This window comes from Leopardus geoffroyi, chromosome A3 (genome assembly GCF_018350155.1).
Source record: "Leopardus geoffroyi isolate Oge1 chromosome A3, O.geoffroyi_Oge1_pat1.0, whole genome shotgun sequence".
In the NCBI taxonomy this organism is placed as follows: domain Eukaryota; kingdom Metazoa; phylum Chordata; class Mammalia; order Carnivora; family Felidae; genus Leopardus; species Leopardus geoffroyi.
Genome location: NC_059336.1, coordinates 4,017,993 through 4,038,949, shown reverse-complemented (window position 1 = coordinate 4,038,949; position 20,957 = coordinate 4,017,993). Strand labels below are relative to the sequence as shown.

The following is a 20,957-nucleotide window of genomic DNA, read 5'->3' as shown; positions in this document are numbered from 1 at the left end:
AGCACCCTCGCTGGCTTAGACCTCCCTGGGGGGCTCCATGTGTTTCAAAATTTACCCTGAACTTTCTTTCAAATCTGGTTGCCCTTCTGAATCCCGGTCAGGTTGGGGGTTCCTGCTCGTTTCTGCCCGGTTTTCCCTGGGGCCCTTCTTGTGGCCGGCTTGATTTCCGGACTGTGACACCGTCACCGGATTGTCTCTTCAGAGGGATGGGAGGCTGGTTCCAGTCACCGGCGTCTGGACCCTCCAGCGTCCCTCCGGGTGTCCCTGCCCGTCTTCCCTCTGGGTCCTTGGCTCAAACGCAAGGGGTTTCCTTCTTCCCAGGGCCTGAGGCCTCCCCGCCCCACACCACAACGGAAGGGCAGACAGGCGGAGGGGCTTTCCGGGGCCTTCGCCCACTACCTCGCTGGTGGTGGAAGGCCACCTTCATTCCCTTTCTTTTCAGAGCTAACTCACGGAAGGAAAGGGGTTCATTTTCCCTTCTCTTTGAAATTCGTGAGGAAGAGAGCATCAAAGCTGCTGCATTCTGGCTGAGAAAATGTGCTCGGAGAAGCTGTAATCTGTAATCGAGAAGCTGTAATGGGTGGCGAGCTGCGATCTGACGTACAGGGTACATTTCTGCGCTGCAGCCTATTTTCAGTTTTATTACGCACCTCATGCTGCTTCGCCTCGTCTCGTCCTCTCCCCCTCGTGTTTATTAGAGGCCGGGTGTGGATTCCTCTCCCCGAGAGAACTTTCATAGTAACGAAGCGTACTTCATTCACGGGCGCTCCCCACGAATACAGCAGTGGAGGATATTCTGCAAGGGAAATGGGTAGATAGCCTTGTTTTCTCCTGTAGGAGAGGAATATTTGAGGTAAAATGGGCCGGTGACCTCTCGAAAGAGAAGTTTTCAAGGTTGCCTTTGCGTACAGAAGTTGAGCCCTCTTCAGAGTGAGAGTGTGTGGGATCCCGTGATCATGAGTATTTCTTCCCGTGGCAGGCTGCCGTGGCGCTCTCTTTCTGCGGACCAGCATCCTTTGGGGTTGAAGCCCACTTGCCATTTTCTCCTGCTCTCTCCTCCCTTTTTCTCAACTTCTCGTGAGGGGCCCGAGTGAGCAAGTCTCCCAGAACCCGCTCTCGGCGCTTCCCGCCCTCCGTCTTTGATGGATGCTCGTGCAATTTTCTCATTATTTTCCTGTCAGCATCCGCAGAAACAGTGGAAACTACTTTATTTCAGAGCCATTATGTTAGTTTACCCCATGATAATTTGAGCTGTGTTACTCTGTCTCTGATTTGAATTTGGTAATAACATATTTTTAAAGACAAGTCAAGAGGAGTTCCTGAATGATTTTTTAATGACAATGGCTTCGGTGGCAGTTTGCACCCTGTGCCCCCCCCCCCCCCCCCCACCTTGAGTTTCCTGTCACGGGACCTTCATTTTCCATACGTAAGTGAGTTTTCTATTGGGAGAAAATTTCGGAGAGCTGCTCTTAACCAGCCTAGCTGACTTTTCTCCGAGAAAATGAGCGAGTGGACAGCTGTGTGATAAGGGGCGCCGGTGCCTCCACCCCAAGCCTGCCCAAGACCGCCACCAGGGAGCATTCTGGGAGCTGCTCCAAGGCAGGGGTTCCTAAAGATTGTTTGCGTGGCTTAAATTCCGTTCTTGCCCCACACCCCCTCGGCCCCTGTAAGGTCGTTTGTGAGGAATTGTGTGTCTGCCTCAAGCTTCATCTCCCACTCCACCCTCCCCCCCCCCCCCCAGGTGGAATGTCTGGGTGCGATGTTGCTTGCACTCTTTTCCAGACAGGAGTCAAAGGGCACCTTCCATTTTCTGTCAGACCATGGATTTCCTTCCCGATGTTGCTTTAGGACTGCAAAATAGATGCCTCTTTTGGGGGGTGGTGGAGCAGAAGTCTTCAGGAAAGGTGTAAAGATTTTTTTAAATGCCTCAAAGCTTGGACCTTCTAGATGGTTCCAACACGTCAACTGCTACTCTCAGAAAAAAAAAAAAATCAAGAAATTCGATTTCTTGATTCGTTGGGATTAAAAATGACTTCTGAGGCAGTGTTCTCTCTTTTGTAGTCTCTTGTCTTTCCTTACTGTCGCCTTGGGGGTCTTACCTGTATTTTTAGGTAAGCTTTTGCTTGCTTGTGTACTGGAGCTTTTGAATTTGCAGACTGATTAGGTTTTAGAGAGGATAAAGGCGCTACTCTGAGTCTGGGAGGTAGTTGCTGAAGTAGAAAGAAAAAACCCTGTACCTCAAGTTCCACATCATAAAAGGCAGGATTTCTAAAGCTGGTATGAGGACAAAAGAGTGATTTCATAGAATTCTGTGAGAATTTGGCCCACGTCTTCCTGTTTTTCCTCCTCCTCTCTTTGTTGCCTGCATCTGAGCTTCCGCGGCACAGGGAACAGTCAAGTGCAAGTGTCCGTGGCCTTCAGAAGCAGGACAGGTCCCATTTCATCCTTCGCTCCCCGCTTTGGTCTGAAAGAACTCATCCCCTTTTATTTCTTTATCATGATCCGTAGAAATCACGCAGAGGCTTTGGCTCAGAGAACACTACCGGAGCCGCATTGCTACAGGATCACACTTACAGAAGTCCTCTTTCTTCGGAGGTGGAGATCTTGAGAAAAGAGAAGCCACGTTGAAAGTCTTTCAAAGGCGGCCTAGTCCACCCGGCCCAGGTTCTTCCGTTGTGAAGAAAACCACACCTTCTTGAGTAAATTTTGGTACGAAAGTCTTTCAGGAGTGTTTTGGGGCCACTGTTCTTCTTTCCCGGTCCTCTTACTCTTAAATAGCACGTAGGAAATGCTATTGAATTCCGTCCGTGTGCAAGATTTTACGTTACTGGAGTATCTTAAACAGGCTCTTCCACTAGTGTTGTCTAGAAAAAGTATCTGAGTGGAAGAGGGTTTCCAGCTTTCCAAACAAACACCCACCCTTCCTCAAGAGAGCAGAGAGAACCACACTGACAGGTTTTCCCAAGGAAGAAATTACCTAAGCACCACACGAGGTAGAGAGTATCTGACTGTGTGAGGAAAACAGAGAAGTGTTCCCTCCTCCTCTTTTCCTGGGTTTCTGGTCCAGTTGAGTTTTAGTCATCTACAATTTAGGACTGAAGAAAGAGCTAGATTCTCCCTGAACATTTATCTTTTCACCGAGACTGGGCCGAGAATGTTTTCTTTCCTAGGGTGATTGGAAAACCAAAACTGATGAGGCCAACTCCAGTATTTTCTTTCTTGTCTTTGTTTCGAGTTTGACATTAGTCCATTTTTCCGCCTTCTCAGGATTAATGAAGTAGAAAAGGGAAGGTTTTTCTTCCCAGCTATTATCATCGAAATGGATCAGTTTCTTCTTTTTAAGGATGCAAATCCTGGGGAAAAATGAGCTCTCAAATACCTCAGTTATATTTCAAGAAATGAACTGTCTTTTATAGACTCATTTAGTAATGAGAAGTGTTGAAAATAATAGTTCGAAGAGTAGATACTCTTGACTTTCAGTCTTGGCGTTATAGATTTCAAATGGTATTTCCAGTGATTGTATTTCCCCCGACTTCACCTCACTGTCCACATTTGCTCTCTGAATTTTAGGGACGGGATTACGGTCTGGGCGTAAACTTTCAACTTAAGGATTGATTTTCAACATGACTTTCCACTAAACATCTTCCAGGGAAAGAAACATGCTCTGAGAGGAACATCTTAAATTGATTGCCTTTCATCAAAGAAACAGAAATGAGTACCACTAAGAAAAGTAGTTTCTGCAATAAAATATATGATTACTTGGAAGAGGCAAACTTTTAGAAAATTGCATTAGGAGAGGGAAACACTTGGGCATGTAGTCAGATTTTCGATAAATGTGTCTTTGTGTCCCTCTGCTTTCCTATCCCCCAGCCACATTCTCTCTGAAGAACCAGGCTGAGGCTTCTTGATCGCATTGGCTCCTTGGATGGTTTTGTGCGGTGACATTTTAGTGGGTCTTTCGGCTGGTCACTCCTGAGTCTCAAGCCAGATGAGATGTCCTTGTGGTATGATTCATAACTCCTCTCCTTTCTGGCACTCACCACAATGCCAATCATTGTGTAATTATGTCCTAATTTTCTTCTCTTCAGCTCTGCGTACGTCGCATCAACTAGGTAGAATTGAGCTTCTAAATCATTGACAGTAAACCCGCATTTAATTGCAGGGTGAGGGAGCCCCTCTATTCTCTTTGTCTCCTCTACTTCCTTTCTCACCAGAATCTCTTCTTTTGAATTCTGCACATAACCAAGCTTTTAAGTGACTGAAAGATTTTAACTAGTTTTTTTTTTTTTTTTTTTTTTTTAATCACTGACATAGTTTAGGGAAAATGCCTCCGAGGGTAACGGTTATCAAAGCAGCTGTCTTTCGTTGAAAAAAAAAAAAAAAATGGAAAAGGTAAAGAGAACTTCTCTGACAGGTACTTTGGGAGATAAAAGGTTTACCTAATCATGTTGAAGGGGTAGGATGGCTAAATATTATGTGAGGATGATGATGATGTAATTCTCTGAAATGAAGGAGAGTAGATTCCCACCCCCCTTTTAGCCTTTAAACTTTTGTTAGTCTGCCGTGAGTGGAGTGGGAGGGGTGGGGCTCCCGTGGTGTCACTCGCGCCCTGCTCCCTCTGTCACAAATCACCTCAGAGTGTTTTCCTCAGAGAAACAAAATGGCAGCCTGAACTCCAGGGTTCCCTCATCCACGAACTCCCTCTCTGCCTCTCTGACGGGAGCTAATGGCTCTGTACCATTATTTTTCCTGTCAGAATTAATGGGGAGATATTCTTTTCCTAAAGCCATTAGTTAAGTAATACTGCTTACAGAATTGCTTGAAACAGGATAACACCTCCTTCTCCAGGGTGTAAATCTTAAGAAATGAAAAGACAATTGCTTAAACACATCAATTATGTTCCCAAGTCTGAACTTCTTTCTCTACAGTTTCATTTAGAGTTAAGAAACTTTGAAAGTAATGGTCCGTAAAGTGAATTTTCTTGACTAAATTTTGGCACGAAATAATTCAAATAACATTAGCAAGTTTTTTGTTCTCCACTTAGTTTTCCTTCCTCCCTACAATTTGTCCTCTCTTCATTTTAGAGCATTCTCTTATTGTCTGAGCGTGATTCAAGTTTCAACCTACCAAAAGATTTTAAGCATACTTTCCCACTAAATATGTTTTTTTTTTTTTTTTTTTTTTTTCTGGAGAAAACGGTAAGCGAAGTGTTCTCAAACTGATTGCCTCTCATCAGAGAAAGAGAAGAGAAATTTGAGCCACAGAGAAGAGTGGTTTCTGGAAAAAAAAAAAAAAAACTTGAAAAATGATTACTCGGAAGAGGCAAGATTTCAGAAAAAAATTAGGAGAGTACAGAAAGGCTCCAGATTTGGTTAGAGATGGAAAAATGTATTTTTCTCTCCTTTGGCAAGTCTCGTCTGTTCTCTGAAGCAGAACTTTCATTACGTACCAGACTGCGAGGCTTCAGATCCCTGTCTAAGCGGGGTGTTCTGACCGAACCGACCCGACCCTTAGCTTTGCCTGGACACGCCGGGCACACCCGGGGGCTTTTCCTTATGACTTTCGGCCTGAATTTGGGGGCCAGTGTCATTATTTGTTTCTGATTTTTCTTTCAAATGAATAAAGCCATCCCATGCCTGTTGCAACAAAGAAAGCGACATCCACATATCCGAGGGAGGTTTGACGGTCCCCAGCCTCATGACCCCCGGTGGCAGCCAGAGGCCAGCTGATGTTCCTTGCGTACACACCTCCACATGCATACAAGCATGAACAGACCGTGTTGGTCTCTGGTTTTGTTTTTTTGTTTTTTTTTGTTTTTTTTTTACACAAATAGAATCATCCCGTATGTAGAAATCTGCGACTTCTCTTCCTATATGTTGTGTAAAATTCTAGGCCTGTGTCGTAGAAAGATAGATAGATGAGCGATAGATCATTTTAATAATGGCATAAAATCCCATGGTTTAGCTGCACCACAGTTTTTTTCTCTCCAGCCCTTCCTGTGTCCGTGGATGTTCCTGTGTTCCTGTCGATTTTGCTATTGTTTTTCTATCCCAGCTCTTCTGCTGCAGGAGACATTCTGGGTCAGTTTCCCAAAACGTGGCTCAACGTGTTTCATGATTACATGTTTCACCGCGTAAGGCACCACCAGAGCACTTGGCAAAAACATGTTTACTCTTCCATAGTTTTCAATGGCATTTTTTGTTTTTAACGGAAACTTCGCTTCTGTAAGAGTGAGGCCTGGGTAAGGCCTAAAGTCTTAACCGTCACTGTGGGCGGATTATTAAGCTTCACAAACTAACAGGGGGTCACAGACTGACCCCCTCCCCGGCCAAATTCAGGCTACGGGCACGTCGTTTAGCACCGTGTTATTGTTGGAAAGCGGGTTCATCATCCGTGTTTAAAATCACGTGGAATCGACATTTCTGGTTTCTCTTGGAAAGTGGACAGATGTGACCGACCGGATCCTGGGTTCTTCATGGTCTCCGTTGGTGGAGCTAAGGGTCAGCTGCGTGCCGGAACCTGGGCGTCCCTCCATTCCCCACGGTCCCCGGCCCCAGACAACTTGTCTCGTTTATGTTATTTGCCCGGGCCCTATAGCATTTGAGATCGTGACCTTGGCTTAAAGCAGGGTGTCTGTGCCGTGAATCTGCTGACCCGTGGGCCAGGTCCCTCCCTGTGGGGCCGTCCTGTGCACTGGCCAGCGTTAAGCAGCCGTGTTGAGAACCACTGCTTTAGACAGGTCCACAAAACCCATTTTCCTGGGGCAGTTTGGACGGAAACTTTTCAGAGTGGTCCTGAGCCATTTTCATTATGTTTCTATATTCCGTGGGCCTGACATCTTACTCTGTGAAGGCACATTGTTGGATTCTGCCCACGACCAAGCTTTAGAGTCCCTGAAGTATTTCATACCAGCCCCATGCACCGAGTTTAGAGAAAACATCTGAGAGGAGCAAGTGATCAAAACACATTGCTTTCATCTCAGGAACAGAAATGTAGAGGCACTGTGATTACAGGTAGTTTCTGGAGTAAAAGCTTTACCTAATTACACACACATAAAAGGTACAATTTCTAACCAGCGCGTGGAGAGGCTGAACAGATCCCCGGAATAAAGGTAGCTGTTGCCTGTGTTCACTCGGGCTCTCGGCAATAGTTTCCCTCGGTGGGTTCACCATGGGGCCTCGGCAGCTAACCTCTCCCCCTCCCGTCCTCACCCGGGTCCCCCTCCGCACGTGTCAGGAAGACACGGTAGGGCTGGGGAGGAGTCTCTCCAGGGCCCTTCTCCCCATGCCTTCGCTCTCCTTCTCTGACAGGAGCTAATGACTTCTCTACATCTTTTCCCGTTAGAGTTAATAGAGAAGTATTAATTCTTTCCCGAAAGCTATTAGTTAGGTCTTAGCGCTCCGAAATCGCTGAAACAGAAGAGTGTCTCCTTCATTCTAAGGCGTAAATCTGGAGAAGAAAAGAGAGGATGCTGCGGGTGTATCTGGCGAATGTCCTAGAGAAGAGACCTGCGTAGATAATTGTCATTTAGCCACAAGAAGATTCTGGAATAATGACACATGAAGTCGATTGGCGAGGGGCGGCCTTGGCATTTGTAACATTTTCAGTGGCGCTTCTTTCGTAGTCTTCTTTTCTCCTTATGTGATTTCATAATCCTGCTTTTGCCGGGCATCTTAAAGTCACGCTCTTACCTGGACACCACAGAACTTTTAACTGAAAGCAAGATTTTGAACCTCACTTTGCACTAAACACAGTTTTAGTGTATTTCCCACAATTTCTGCGTGGGAAGGACAGTCGCCCTGATTGCCTTTCATCAAAGAAATAGAAAAGAGATGAAAACCACGAAGAAAAGTGGTTTCTGAAATAAAAGATGTGTTTGTGATTACTTAGAGGCAGACTTTGAACAGATTGCATTAGGATGGCACAGAGATACCAAGGCTCTACTTGATGAAGATGTTTCTGTGGTTCTCCCTCACGCCACCCCCCCTGCCTGTGGAACTGAGGTCTCGGGCTGCTGCCTGCCGCCCACGGGCTCATGATCATTTTCTGATTGGAATCGACATCCTCCAGGCTCTGCCTGAGAGGAGGAAGTCCTGTCTTCCATCATCCTCGGCAAGATCTTTTCTCTTCTCTTTCCCATAGAAACCAAAATTGTAGTAGGATGGACGGAAGCGGGTGAATTTGCTTGCAAAAAAATTTTACTGCAGTGTGCGGCATGAAATAGAGACTTAGAAGATAGTGGCTGAATAATTACATGAGTGAATGATTGTGGCTTTGTAGAGAGAAAACCAGCCTCAGCAGGTGCCTTGTCGGAACAGGCTTACAGTGTGTGTGGTCCTGGTCTTCTCCATAGGTCTGGGTGGGGTCAGGGCTCCGTTTTCACCACCTCATGGCTCCTTCCACTTTTCCCTTCGTAGTGTTGACTGCATTTCCTTGGTGAATTTTCTGTGTCATTATTTGCTGGCTGAATTGCTCCCCCATTAGACTGTAATTTCCACGAGGTGTCCGCCTCGTTTGCCGCTGAATTAATCGCCTGTGTTCAGCACAGTTCTTGGCACAGAGTACTGGCTGTACTCAGGACCCAGTAAACATGGGCTCGCTGACTATTTAGGCTTAAAATTATGGGCTCATAAATGGGCTTGACAAATACAGACTCCAGAAAAGTGGGCTCAACAAATATTTGAATAAATGAGCAAGTATCTGCCCATTTAGTGATTGCTTTTAGAGTTCTGCCCAGCTTTTCTCCAGTAACTGCAAATTTTAATTGCTAACGCATTGTGCGTCCTTCAGTGGCAGGTACGCTTCTAGACAGTTCAATCTCAGATCAGTTAATGGTCTAGGAGATCACTTCTGTGTTCTTGATTATGCATCTAGCTTGCTTAGAAGGCCAACGTGGGAGACTCATTTTCAGCCCTTCCTTATGTACAATTTCAGAGCCTTTGGACTCCAAATTAATGGAGTTTTTGGTGTATTGGGGGAACCGAAGGAAATGCATCAAATTACTTCCATTTTCAGATAATGAGATTTAAGTCATATGTCTATTGGCATTTTTTTTAATAAAGCCCAGGAACTGAGACAGTGGGAAGAGGGTTGGCACTAAAGAGGTCTACGCTTCTGTTGTGAGTTTCATCCGGCTGCTTCCCTCCATTTTCTTCCTAATTATTTTACAGTTTCTGGTAGCCTTTTCAAGATGGCTAAATTTAAATGTGCTACAACGTTTTTAAGCAGTCTCTTCCTCTCACCGTGGCTTGGCAATTATTTCTGAGGGAAATTATGAAAAGCACAGCCTTTAATCAAGGGGGAGAACAGAACGGCGCACAGAGCTCGGATGAGAGGTGGTTTCTTAAGGAGGTTCACGTGATCGTGCAAGAGCGGTCGGGTTTCTGAAGATTGCGTTAAGACGGAGGAGTCCATAATTTCGGAAGATGGAGGAAGTGATTCACAGAGTGACGCTGCGCCCTCAACAGGATTACATTCTGTGCCCTACCATTTGGCCAGGGTGCTACTTACTTTTTGGAAAGGGCCATGCGTTTAAAAGCAAGTTAGCCGCCTCCTTCAATAATCCAAATTAGTTTAACACACTTCAGTGACATTATTTGGGCATTTTTCACAATTATTAAAGATAACCGACTTTTCTCTGTAGACTGTAGGTCAAAAGCAAATTAAATCAATGGATTTGCTTCCTTCGCTTTCTCGGATGAGTCAGAAAGCATTGGTCGAACGCGCACACGGCCTTTCCGCTAAGCTTCGGAACCCACACAACCTGCTGAGAAGACATTTGGCCAATCTGATTATTTTCTCTATACTAATTGGTTTTCCTTCTTCATTGAATTGAATGAATTGCCTCGTTGTTTTGTCACTGTGGGGACACAGCTTAATCCACTTACGGTGGGGTGCTTATGCTTTGGTAAAGTACAGGGCTAGAGAAACGTTTATCATCGTTATTATCCTTCGGTGATTCTTCTTGGGGGAGAATGAAAATCTAGCTTGAATCCATCCATTTTCTCCGCTTCAACTTCCACTGCTTTTGCTAGCCGTCTCTTCTGGCAGCTGGATTACCCCAGCAAGTTCTACTGTCCGCACAGTAGCCACGTTGGTTTCTTCACGGTGAATGTGGAATAACATCTAAACCCCTCCCTGCGGCTGCCTGCACCCCACGAGACCTGAGCCCCGGGTGGCTTCCCCACCCTCATTTTGCCTCCTGCCCCCTGCCCACCACCCTTCCTCCAGGGTGCCCTCCCACTGGTTCCTTAATCCCTCAGGCTTCTTTCCACCTTCATCGGTTCCTTCCTCACCCCACATGGCCTCCGAGGGCTGGTTCTTTCTTGTCCCCAAGGTTTCATTTCAGATGTCGCTTTTTCAGAGAGGCCTTCCTCAGTTATGTGGAACAGTCACCCGCCCACCACTCTCTGTAGCATGCCTCCATTGTCTGCGACTCTCTGTAAGACCCCCGTTTACTGTGACTCTCTGGAACGTGCTTACTACCTCCCCTGTTTACTACCAGTCACTGTCATAGCCACCTGGTTGTATTTGCTGTCTGTGACATCCCCACCCTGTGTTCATTTCTTTCATGACCCCCCGGCACAACTGTAAATTACCAGTTGACTTGTCGTTTCTCTTCCCCTTTGGAGCAGAGGCTGTTGGGGGCCAGGGTGCCTTGGCCTTGCTCTCCGGTGCTTCGGGGTTGAGCAGCGTGGTGCCCGCTTCATCGAGTGGGCACAAGACGTATTTGTTGAGCAAACGAATGGAATACCAAAAGCCTGGTTCTGTGTCAATACACAGGTGCTCACGTGAAAATTGTATTACAGGAAAAATTACTGCTTCCTTTCCCAAGCCACTGTACTTTTCTATAGATTTTCCAAGTTGATTTGCTCAGGATTAATGCACTTGATAATCTAGTGACCTACCCCTCGAGATAGAAGAGGTAGGTCTGTACTTGCTAGGCAGGAGCTTGGAGGACTCCCTGCATAGAAGCCAACCCGAGAAGTCGGAAGACCCAGAGAATTCCTTTAGGGTTTCCCGCTCGAATGCGGCAACCAGATGACCCTGCAGGGCGGCCCCAGCTGACAAATTGCACATGTAAAGAGCTCCCAGTCAGTTGTCGAGCGCCTGTTTTCTGAACGTGGACAGATATGAAGGTTGCTGGATACCTCAGGAAAGTCTTTCATGTGAAAGAGAAAGATAAAAACGAATGAGAACAAAAGGAACTTGGAAGTGAGAGAGACTATGTATGGAGAAGCGAACTTCAGCATTAACAGCAGGGACAGCAAGTCGTCATTAATTTTGCCAGTGATACAACGGAAGACCCTGGAGCTCTGAAGTGATAACAGGGCTCTCTACAGAAGGGAGTCATAATGGGCTCTTAGAAATTAAATCTACAGAAGGGAGTCATGATGGGCTCTTAGAAATTAAAAAAACATGATAGAAATAGAGGATTATGAGTTGGAATAGAAAGTTGAAGGAATTCTCCCAAAAGTAAAATAAAAAGACAGCTAGGAAAGAGAGAAAAGAGAAGAGAAAGGAGGGTTAGACAAGGAAACCCAATAACTCACCAAGAACAGTTCTAGAAACAGAGAAAAGATGAAACAGAAGGAGAATAAACATCAAAGAAATAGCAACGCATTTTCCCCAAACCGAAGGACAGGATTCAGAATGAAAGGTCACGTTGAATGCCCAAACAATGAATGAAAATAGAGCCAGTCCCATAGAGACACTGAACAAAGAAGAGTCTAGGAGTTTCCAGAGAGACGAAAAACAAAAAGGTTTTGCCCAAAGGATCATGAATCATAAATCAGGTTGGCTCCAGACTTCTTAACAACTAGAATTCAGTGGAGCCGTGTCTTGGGTTCTGAAAGATAATGAATTCTAATTCAAAATGCTGTATCCAAACAAGTGGCAGATTAAAGTCTAAACAATTTTATTTCACGCACCCTTTCTCCTGAAGATGCAGGGAGGGTTGCATTAGGAAAGCAAGGAAAAAGAAGTGCGGGGCCCCAGGAACCAAGGAGGCACAGTGGCATGAAAGGGGGTCCTGGGGCATAGCCACACATTGGGCCCGGGGAGCAGCAGTCCCCTGTAGGCATTTCAGAGAATTTCCAGAGAGATCTTTCCAGGGAAAGGAAATGAAACCCATAGACAATTGAGAAGGAGGTAGGAGGAAGGTTTTAGTACTGGGTCTGCAGAAAACTAAGCACAATTTAAAAAACAAGGTAATTATTAACTCCAGGGAAAACCGTGTTAGCCAGCAAGGCGTTGTCATCACAGTACATGACGTGGCTCGGCAGTGAGAGACATGGTCCCGAGCATGTGAACACCGAATGTTCTCCTAAACGAAACTATGACGTCATAGTTATGTAACTGTTGAGACGGGGTGGCAAGTGTGCCTACGCGGCGGGGCATGAAGGTTCTGGACCGAGGGGGCTGGAGGAAGGGATCGACGCTCCTGTCCCCCTGGGAGAAATCACAGACTGTCCTCCAAACTGGAAAAAAGAAATCAAGTAGTGCTATGAAGCATGTTGTTAAAAGCGAGGGAGATAAATATCAGAAGAATGCAAAGTGGGAAAAGGTGAGTGGGTGGGCAAGCGTTGCTATTTTTCCTAGTAAGTTGACAGATTCAACTTTTTGAAACTCTGTGCCTATATAACTTTAATAAAATGGAAGCGAATTTGAAAGTGAATCAGATGTTTCTCTCTGGTGGCCCAGCCATTCTGGAATTTTTTCTCATCTCATCTCATGTTGTAAGCCATCCTGCCTGCGATTCTGTGGTCCTTTTGACCCGTATCCCAGGCCAACATGGCAGACAGAGGAGAGAGTAAGGGTGAGGCCCTTGCAAGGGAGCTGCTGTTTTGCAGATGTTATCAAGGCCCCATCTTTGTGCCCCTTTCCCCACCCAGATCACAGCAATAACCATCTCACAACAACAGCAGCACCAAAACCGACCTTGCTTCCTGCTGCCCAGTGCTTGGATGGACACCTTGTACACCACATAGATGGAGATTTCTACCCTTGACCCCGGATGCATGGCCAGAGACTTCAAGCCAGTCTGAAGTGAGCCTGAACAAACGTGGCCAGGAAGATGGCTCTGATAGAAGAAAGCCATGTGAAATATATATATATATATATGTATGTATATATGTGTGAATATATGTGTATATATATACACACATATATACATATATACATATATATATAGTGTGGGGATTTTTCTGCCTTGGGAGTTGGTTTTGCCATTGCTTAGACCTTCTATTTGTGTGAAGTGCCTCAAGGTCAACGTTCCTGCACACATTGTGGGAGACGAGGGTTGACGAGCTCATCAGAGTGGGTGATGAAGGCAGAGTCCTGGGGAATCACCACTTGCTGATGTTTTCCGGTGGGTATAAATGTACCTCCCCATTTTAGGTCTAAATCTGCAAGGGGAGCCATCTCGCACCGCCTCAGAATCGCCTGTTTGTTGTGGGCACGGAGAGGACGAGGAGGATGTCTCCAGACCAGCTTCCGGAAGCTTCTCTCCCAACACCAGTTCAAGGGCCGGCAGTGAAATGGACCAGGTAACCGTGAAGGGGGGAACCGTGGTTCTGAGCTGACTCTGTCCGTCGGTCGTGTCGATGAATGGCTGTCCTTTCCTGGTTGCCGGCGTCCTGTGTGGCAGAGCTCGCCCCCCTGCCCGGCACACAAAGTCTGGCAGGTACACAAACACCTCCAGACACCAGGCACTGAAAGAACAGGGCGATCACTAAAAATCCTAAATATGCTTTTGAATTTGTACTTGAAGAGGGTAGAGAAGCTGTCGCGCTGTGGGCATCTCCGTGACATGACGTCACCGCCAGGCAAGGTTGGGAGGGCCGTGGGCTGCAAAGCACAAAGATGCTAATCCAGACCACACTTCTAGAAATGCTCCTGTGGAAAAACCTAAGTACAGGGTGCTATGAAATAGCACATCTACCTCACGAGCAGTGGTAGCTTAAAATTGGATGCGCAGGACTAGAGAGGGACTGGAGTGATGTGGTTTTTCACAAAGTCAGATAACACACAGCAATCTCAGCGACTTGTTTTGTGTCAACAGGGAGTTTTACTCGAGTTACTGCACCAATTAGTTATTAATGGGAACTGATTGAGGACATCCTATTGAAGTTCACGCTCGATAAAGAATCATTAGGAACTCAGGACCTAGTTTCATTGAGGACCACGTTTCTGACCACAAGCTTTTGTTTTTGTTTGTACCAATTAACCACCCCCCCCCCCCATTTGTTTTCCTTTGTACTTTTCTGCAGATTTTGGCAGCTCCCAGTGGGCGTGGTGACCGCTGCACGCAGCACACTGCCTCCGGGTCGGGACCGTCTGAGCGCTCTGACTCCTGCGTGGCCATGGCTACTGATAGCCTTCTGTCTCAAGGCAGAGGTCCTGGCGTGGGAACGCTGGAGACACGCCCTCCGCCCACCCGGGAGCAAGTCTCAGTGGATCTGAAACCGTCCATTTTCTCAGATACTCAAGAGCCTTCTTCCCTTGGGTCCAGAGGGACCCCTCTCCGCCAGGATGTTGCCACCTGCGTGGCTGCCATCTGTGCTCTGGGGGAGAGAGTAGGTCACACAACCCTGGGACTTCACAGTGCGGAGCCACAGGACCACAGAGCGGCAGGGGAGGCTCTGACGCAAAGTTCCCCAGATAGAAAGGCTATCGCCGCGGCCGTGTCGCCATCAGGCTTGCCAGGGAAACCTTCATGTGGGCAAAGAAGGTCAGGTTTGCTTCTGTTGGGGTCAACTGGAAAGACTCATCTGGAAATGCCAGCACCAGGTTCAGCTAGTTCATACCAAGAGGAAGGAGAACACAAGACATTTTTTCCCACTGGGGGACAGTATGGGGGTGGGGAAATGGTGGTCCCCTGCCCTCCTTTAGGAAATGAGAGTGGGAAATGTCAAGTCTCTGGATTAACTTCCCTAAAGGATTGTGTGGTTCCTTCTAAGCCAGGGCAGCCCAGAGAATCCCCTGAAGCCCCTTCGAAAACTGTCAAGAGGAGGGGCCTGGAAGGACTCAGGAAGCAGACGCGAGTGGAGGTCAGCGACACCAGCAGTGATGATGAGGACCGGTTAGTGATAGAGATGTGAGGCTTCTGATGTCTGCAGTCAGAGACCGCATGCTGTCGGGCTGGCAGGAAGGCTGAACTCTATTTCGCCAAGCACCTCCATGTTAGGAGAGCCATTGGGGGATCTTTGCAAGACAGCCCCAGCCGGCTCCAGCCTCCCTTCCCCAGATCCCCTGGCGGTATGCCAGGCGCCAGGCAGGGCAGGGGTCGCAATGGAGCAGAGCCTAAGAACGCCTGGCGCACGGTGACCGTGCTGGACTCCCAGCCGCGTCCTCTGCATCGGCCCCCGCTGCCTCTTCCAGTCACATGGCATTAACCAGGAGAGCCACAGTCACAGTCGACTCGTTTACGTATAAGTGAGCCCATAGAGTCGAGTCGGCCGACTTCCTCCATCAGTAAGCTGAGGGTTTGCTTCAAAGGTGGTAAGCATGCTTGGGTCACTGGGGTAGCTTGGCAGAGGAGGTGGGGTATGACGTGGGCATCAAGATACTTCTGTTTACTCTAGAAACGAAGTCGAGAGTCATTAAAAAACTGAAGTTTGGCTAGAATAACTTGCGTCCTTAGTGGAAGTTGTAAATATCCTTCAAAATGCCTATGATCTGGTGAAATGCCGATTGTCCTTAAATGTCACCCAAGTGGTCAGTGCTTACCTACGATCCTACAGCAAAAGCATGTCATGCTTTCGGGCCCGGTGCCTTTTGTGCTGAGGCCTCCGAAACCCTCGGTGTTTTTAGCTCTTGCAAAGGAACGCCGTGTTAAAAGTTGATAGAACAGTCTCTGGAATGAGTCATTTTTTGAGGGGGAAAAATTCACTTATTTTTCTCTGATTCTCTCTGTCATATTGTGCTCTGAGCAATTTCAATTAGAGGGGTACATTTTAGTAATCTGTACAGCTTAAATTGATGCCTGCTCATCGTGACGGGAGCCTTTTAGATTTCCTCCAGAAGCTTCAAGGATACAAAACTAATTGGAGTTTTGACGCTGTTTTACATCTCAGTAATTTTATTTTGGGGGCTTGGTGTTACTTTGCTGTCAAATTAAATCAGCCTCTGTATTGTGCAAGTCAGAACAGTACAGATAAAATTCCCCAGTATTCCAAGCCAGCGCACCCCTGTGCAGAACAGAATAGCTGATCTACGTCAGCCGACTCAGTGAGCAAAGCCTCGGATTTACTGTGTTTTACTGTGTTCCTCTCCTTCTCCTTAAAGAGGAGAGGAAAACTTAACCGAGATTTATACTGCTGCATTTCGATAACATTTTATACTTTCTTTTGGTGTGATTTTGTACCATTTGAAACGCACAGCCGAGCTCTTTTGGCTTAGCTGCGCTGTGACGATGTTTGTATGACATCCCGTATCCAAAGCGGCAGCACACAGGCGCGAACACGCTTTAACGCGTCCTTTCCTGGGCCCGAGGGTGGTCGTTTCAAGGACCATCATGTGACTTTTCCAATTTTAGGGTTATTCATAGAAAACTTCAATGCAGGACCAGCTTCCCCTGGTGGCTTAGCACGTGTCCGTGGTCATTTCAGGTGCGCTCATAAATATCCGAGTGATTTCAAGCCCAGCCAGGAAAAACATAAGAAGGGAGATGAAAGGATGCCAGGCATTCATTTTGTGTACTATTTGTTTCTTCGTCGTGTACTTTTTAAGCCAAACAAAAGTGATGTGGTGATTATCTACCCTCTGAATTACCCGTGCTCCTGTAATGAGAGAGGAGGTCGAGGAGAGTGGTCTGAGTCTTGAAGGGAGACTTGGAGGGAGAGTGAGGGCCTGACCTTGTCCTCAGTGAGCTGGGAAATCTTGGGTAAGACACGTGCCCTCTCCGTGCCTCAGTTTCTCCAGCTGAGAATGAGAGTTAGACCAGACGAACTGGATGCATCTCCAGCTTATGCGATCTCCTTGTGAGATGAGCTCTCTCTCCTTTACCTCTGGGGGTTCGGGGGCTCAGAGGTGGCCCCCATGGGGAGGGGTCCCACACACAAGACATTTGGGTGGAGACCGGGGAGAACTGAAGCATGAGCACCTTCTGCCAAGTGTTGCCCTAAAGAACGTGACCTCAGAGAAGCTCCATAAGATTTTTTTCCCCCAGAGTTCCAGATTTTGGGGGTGCAGTCATTCAGTGTACAAGTCTGGCCGATAATTCAAAGATTAGAAGCAAAACCAGAACACTGCTGTGTGAGGGGAAGACAACGTGTCTAGAGGCTGACCTGAGTACTTTGTCTGGGGAGGCACTGATCAGGGGAAGAAAACCATCTTCCAGATCCTTCTTTCCTGGTAGCTGCTAAGCTATCTGCAGGATCGCTGTTCTAACTCAGTAAAGTCACAGCTCCAAATAACACTGACCTCCAGATGGTGACGGAAGCCCTGTCCTTCTAAGAGCCACCATTGCTGGCTGCCACATCCCACCCTAGATCAAATATGGCGGAACACTGGTTCCACCTCTCTGCCTCCTCGTATCTCTTCCCAAGGTGAGCCGGTTGCCAAACCATCCTGTCAGCTGGTCATTTAGCTGGCAGGTGGCAGTGTTTCCAAGTGCGCCTTACTTTGTGTGAGCATGAATTTGTGAAAAGCTACATTCCAGTGGATTAAAAAACAACAACAACAAAGTATTTTGAATGACTCTAGCGGAACTGGCTATTGGAAATCATCCTAAAACACAATTTTTTAAAAATAAAGAATCCTTTTATAAAGCCCCAATAATCTCTGGTTTTATAAGTCTTAGCTTTCCTATGGGGTTTTCATAAAGAGAAATGCAACACCAGGGCTACCTTTTGGGGATAACATCAGCGATCTGTATCGCTGCTTTGGGTTATTGAAAATAAAATTTCAATGTTATTAATTGATAACTGCTGCAGTTTTTACTCTTCAAGTGCATACTGTGGAAAACAGATTGACTTTAAAACAAGGCAAACTAGAGTTTACAGATCAGGGATTCATTCCTGTCTCTCCCCAGGGCTGTTACTTTTATTGTACCTTTGGGTCAGGGTCTTAAGTCAATTGGTGCTCAGCTTCTTCCACAGAGAATAACTCTAGGGACTCTGGCATAGACTCAAGTCAAGTGCACTTTGAACTCCTTGCTGTTCTCTCAGGGCAAGGTATCCAAGTGCCAAGACCCATGATACTCAAGACTCACCACCAGGTTTACCTCTGCAGCTTCACCTACACCCGGCCAGACATCCCTTGTTAAAGATGCGTGGAGGAAAGAGGCTTCACCCCCCCATACCCCCCGCCCCCTTGGCAGCCGGTACTGTTAAGTGACTCTTAAAGTCACCTGGTGTTTAACAGGCAACCCAGATGCTCCTTGTTGTAAGGCACGATGGAGGACGACTCATGCCTCCTGTCATTCATAACCTTCGAGATTCTGGATGAAGCTAATATCCCGTTGACTCACAACCCAGGAGAACCTATGGTTCATTTGCCAAGGGATTAAAAAAAAGATGGCGGAGGGGTGCTTTAGATTCTCCTCAAACCCTGCCAATAGCATGATGGGTCACTGAGGGCGAGTTACACTTCCCCTTCCTAAAATCCCTCCTTTAAGGATCAGTTGAGAAGAGTAGCCTTGCCAGAAAGCTTTGCGACCACAGTTCTTGGCATGAAAGATGAACGACTTGGAGCCTTATGCCAAAAAGAATTTCCTTGCATTTACATTCATTACTTAGAATGATCACATTATTCATTTTTTTTCCCCGGCATAGAAATTTGCATCTTGCACAAAATCTGCCTGGTGCAGCAGATTTTCATAGTTATGGAAACTGTCATCATTATTGGAATGTGCTGCTGCTCAACTCTCCAGACATAATTTAATATGGTGAGGAGAAAACGGTCTGCCTGGCTCTGTGGCGGTCACATTGCTGCAGCCGCAGCAAACAGAACTGGTGTTTTTTCCTCACTTCAGTTGGGATGCCCGTAGTTCTTGTGAGGGAGCCTCTTTGGCTTTTGAAACACTACGTTTCTTGATATTTAAGCACAAATTTCCTGCCTTTATCTTTCAGAATTCATTAAATGTAGGTGTCAGGACCCAGAAAATCTTGTGTGCTAGATTTGCACCTGTACAGTTCTCTTCTCCCATGCTTTGTACTTCTGTGGGCATATGTATAATTTGATCTGAAGAAGCCTAGGAACATTTGAGTGTAGTGCTTCACCACTGGAAGAAAAGGAGCCAGGAAAAATAGTCTCTGTCACTGGGAGCCCTAGAGGATGACTCAGAATCTTCTACATGCAATCAGTTGTTCAGAAGTTGCTACTCTTCTGATTGTTCGTAATCAGGAAAGCTATTGGCTTCTTGGTTGGTTGTTGAAATTTATCTTCTTCTTTATATGGTTAAATTATTTCGTTTTGATAAAAATAAAATTGAAAAGAAAAACGTCTCGTGTGATTTGTTAACATTTTAACCCAAACGACACAGGCAGTATCCCGTATGAATTCGATATCTGATTATTCCCAAGTAGTTACCCAGACATCCTGTCCGCCATATTGGTATCCCATTCCACTCAACAAAAGGATTAGGTGATGGCGAGTCACCATATTTTCTTGTGCTGTTTCCTTTTCCCACGTGGCTCATTTGTCGTAGTCTGCCATATTTTAGACTTCTTAACTTAAAAATGTGTTTTTAAATTCTTCAATGTAGCTAAGTTTTGAAGCCACATGAGGGCACTATCCACAGTGCAATAATCCAGAACTTTTCCCCTTAGAATTGATGTCTCTTGGATATTTAATGGTATTCATTAACACAGAAAACATTCATAAGTCAAAACAGTACCTCCTTATGAAGATAGCTTATGTGTTCTTCACAGGACTAAGTGGACTTAGTTTACATACCAACACAGTCCTAGTCTTCTGCATCTATACCTCTTGAAGGCACTTGAAGCCCACGGAGACACAGGGATTGGGAGAAAAAGTAGGAAAGGAAAAATACAAGGCACAGATACACTTATTGATGGATCTGAGGAGCTTTTATTCTAACTCCTCCGACTCTAACAGTAATAAATTAACCCATTATTTCCAACCTTCAGTCGTTTGAGAACCATTTAATGCTTTTTGCCATATGTGTCCACATGTGGGTATATTATTTACTTGATACTTTGGTTAAATCATCTGTCTTTTTTGTCCCATGCCTTTATTATTAAAAATTTTTTTTGGGGTGCCTGGGTGGCTCAGTCGGTTGAGCGTCCGACTTCAGCTCAGGTCATGATCTCACGGTCTGTGGGTTCGAGCCCCGCGTCAGGCTCTGTGCTAACAGCTCAGAGCCTGGAGCCTGTTTCCAATCCTGTATCTCCCTCTCTCTCTGCCCCTCCCCCAGTCTTACTTTGTCTCACTCTGTCTCTCAAAAATAAATATTAAAAAAAAATTTTTTTTTATAGAAATGTAGTTGACATGCAACGTGGTGTTAGTTTTAGGTGTACAACATAGAGAGTCAACAGTTTTAAACACTTCTCAGTGTTCAGTCAGTCACCATCTGTCACCATACAACATTATAATAATCCTGTGGACTATATTGCCGATGCCGTACTTTTCACGTCAGTGACTATTTTAGAACTGGAAGTTTGTGCCTCTTAATCCCCTTCTTTCTTCCATCCCCCTACCCACTTCTCCTTTGGCAACCACCAGTTTGTTTTCTGTATTTAAGAGTGTCAGTTTATTTTTGTTTTTTAGATTCCATATGTAAGTGAAGTCATAAGGTATTTGTCTTTCTGTGTCTGACTTATTTCACTTAGCATAATGCCCTCTGGGGTCATCCATGTTACTGCAAATGGCAAGATCTCATTCTTTTTTATGGCCGAGTAATATTCCCTTGTGTATGTACCACACCTTCTTTGTCACCTCTGTCTTAAAGAAGGGATCACTGCCCTAAATAATAATATGTGTGAAATCTCAGC

The 20,957-nt window shown here is 46.1% G+C and overlaps 1 protein-coding gene across 4 annotated transcripts in view; it reads left to right on the top strand.

Annotated features, from left to right (window-relative positions):
* The window catches only part of ZNF831 (zinc finger protein 831), a 111,826-nt gene extending 92,382 nt beyond the window's left edge, over positions 1-19,444 (top strand). For all 4 annotated transcript variants that reach the window (XM_045444079.1, XM_045444080.1, XM_045444081.1 and 1 more), the window contains 2 exons: positions 13,399-13,547; positions 14,271-19,444. In XM_045444079.1, the coding sequence (XP_045300035.1) occupies positions 13,399-13,547; positions 14,271-15,101 (980 nt within the window). In that variant the 3' untranslated portion in view covers positions 15,102-19,444. The remainder of the gene's footprint in view (positions 1-13,398; positions 13,548-14,270) is intronic.
* The last annotated feature ends 1,513 nt before the right edge of the window (positions 19,445-20,957 follow it).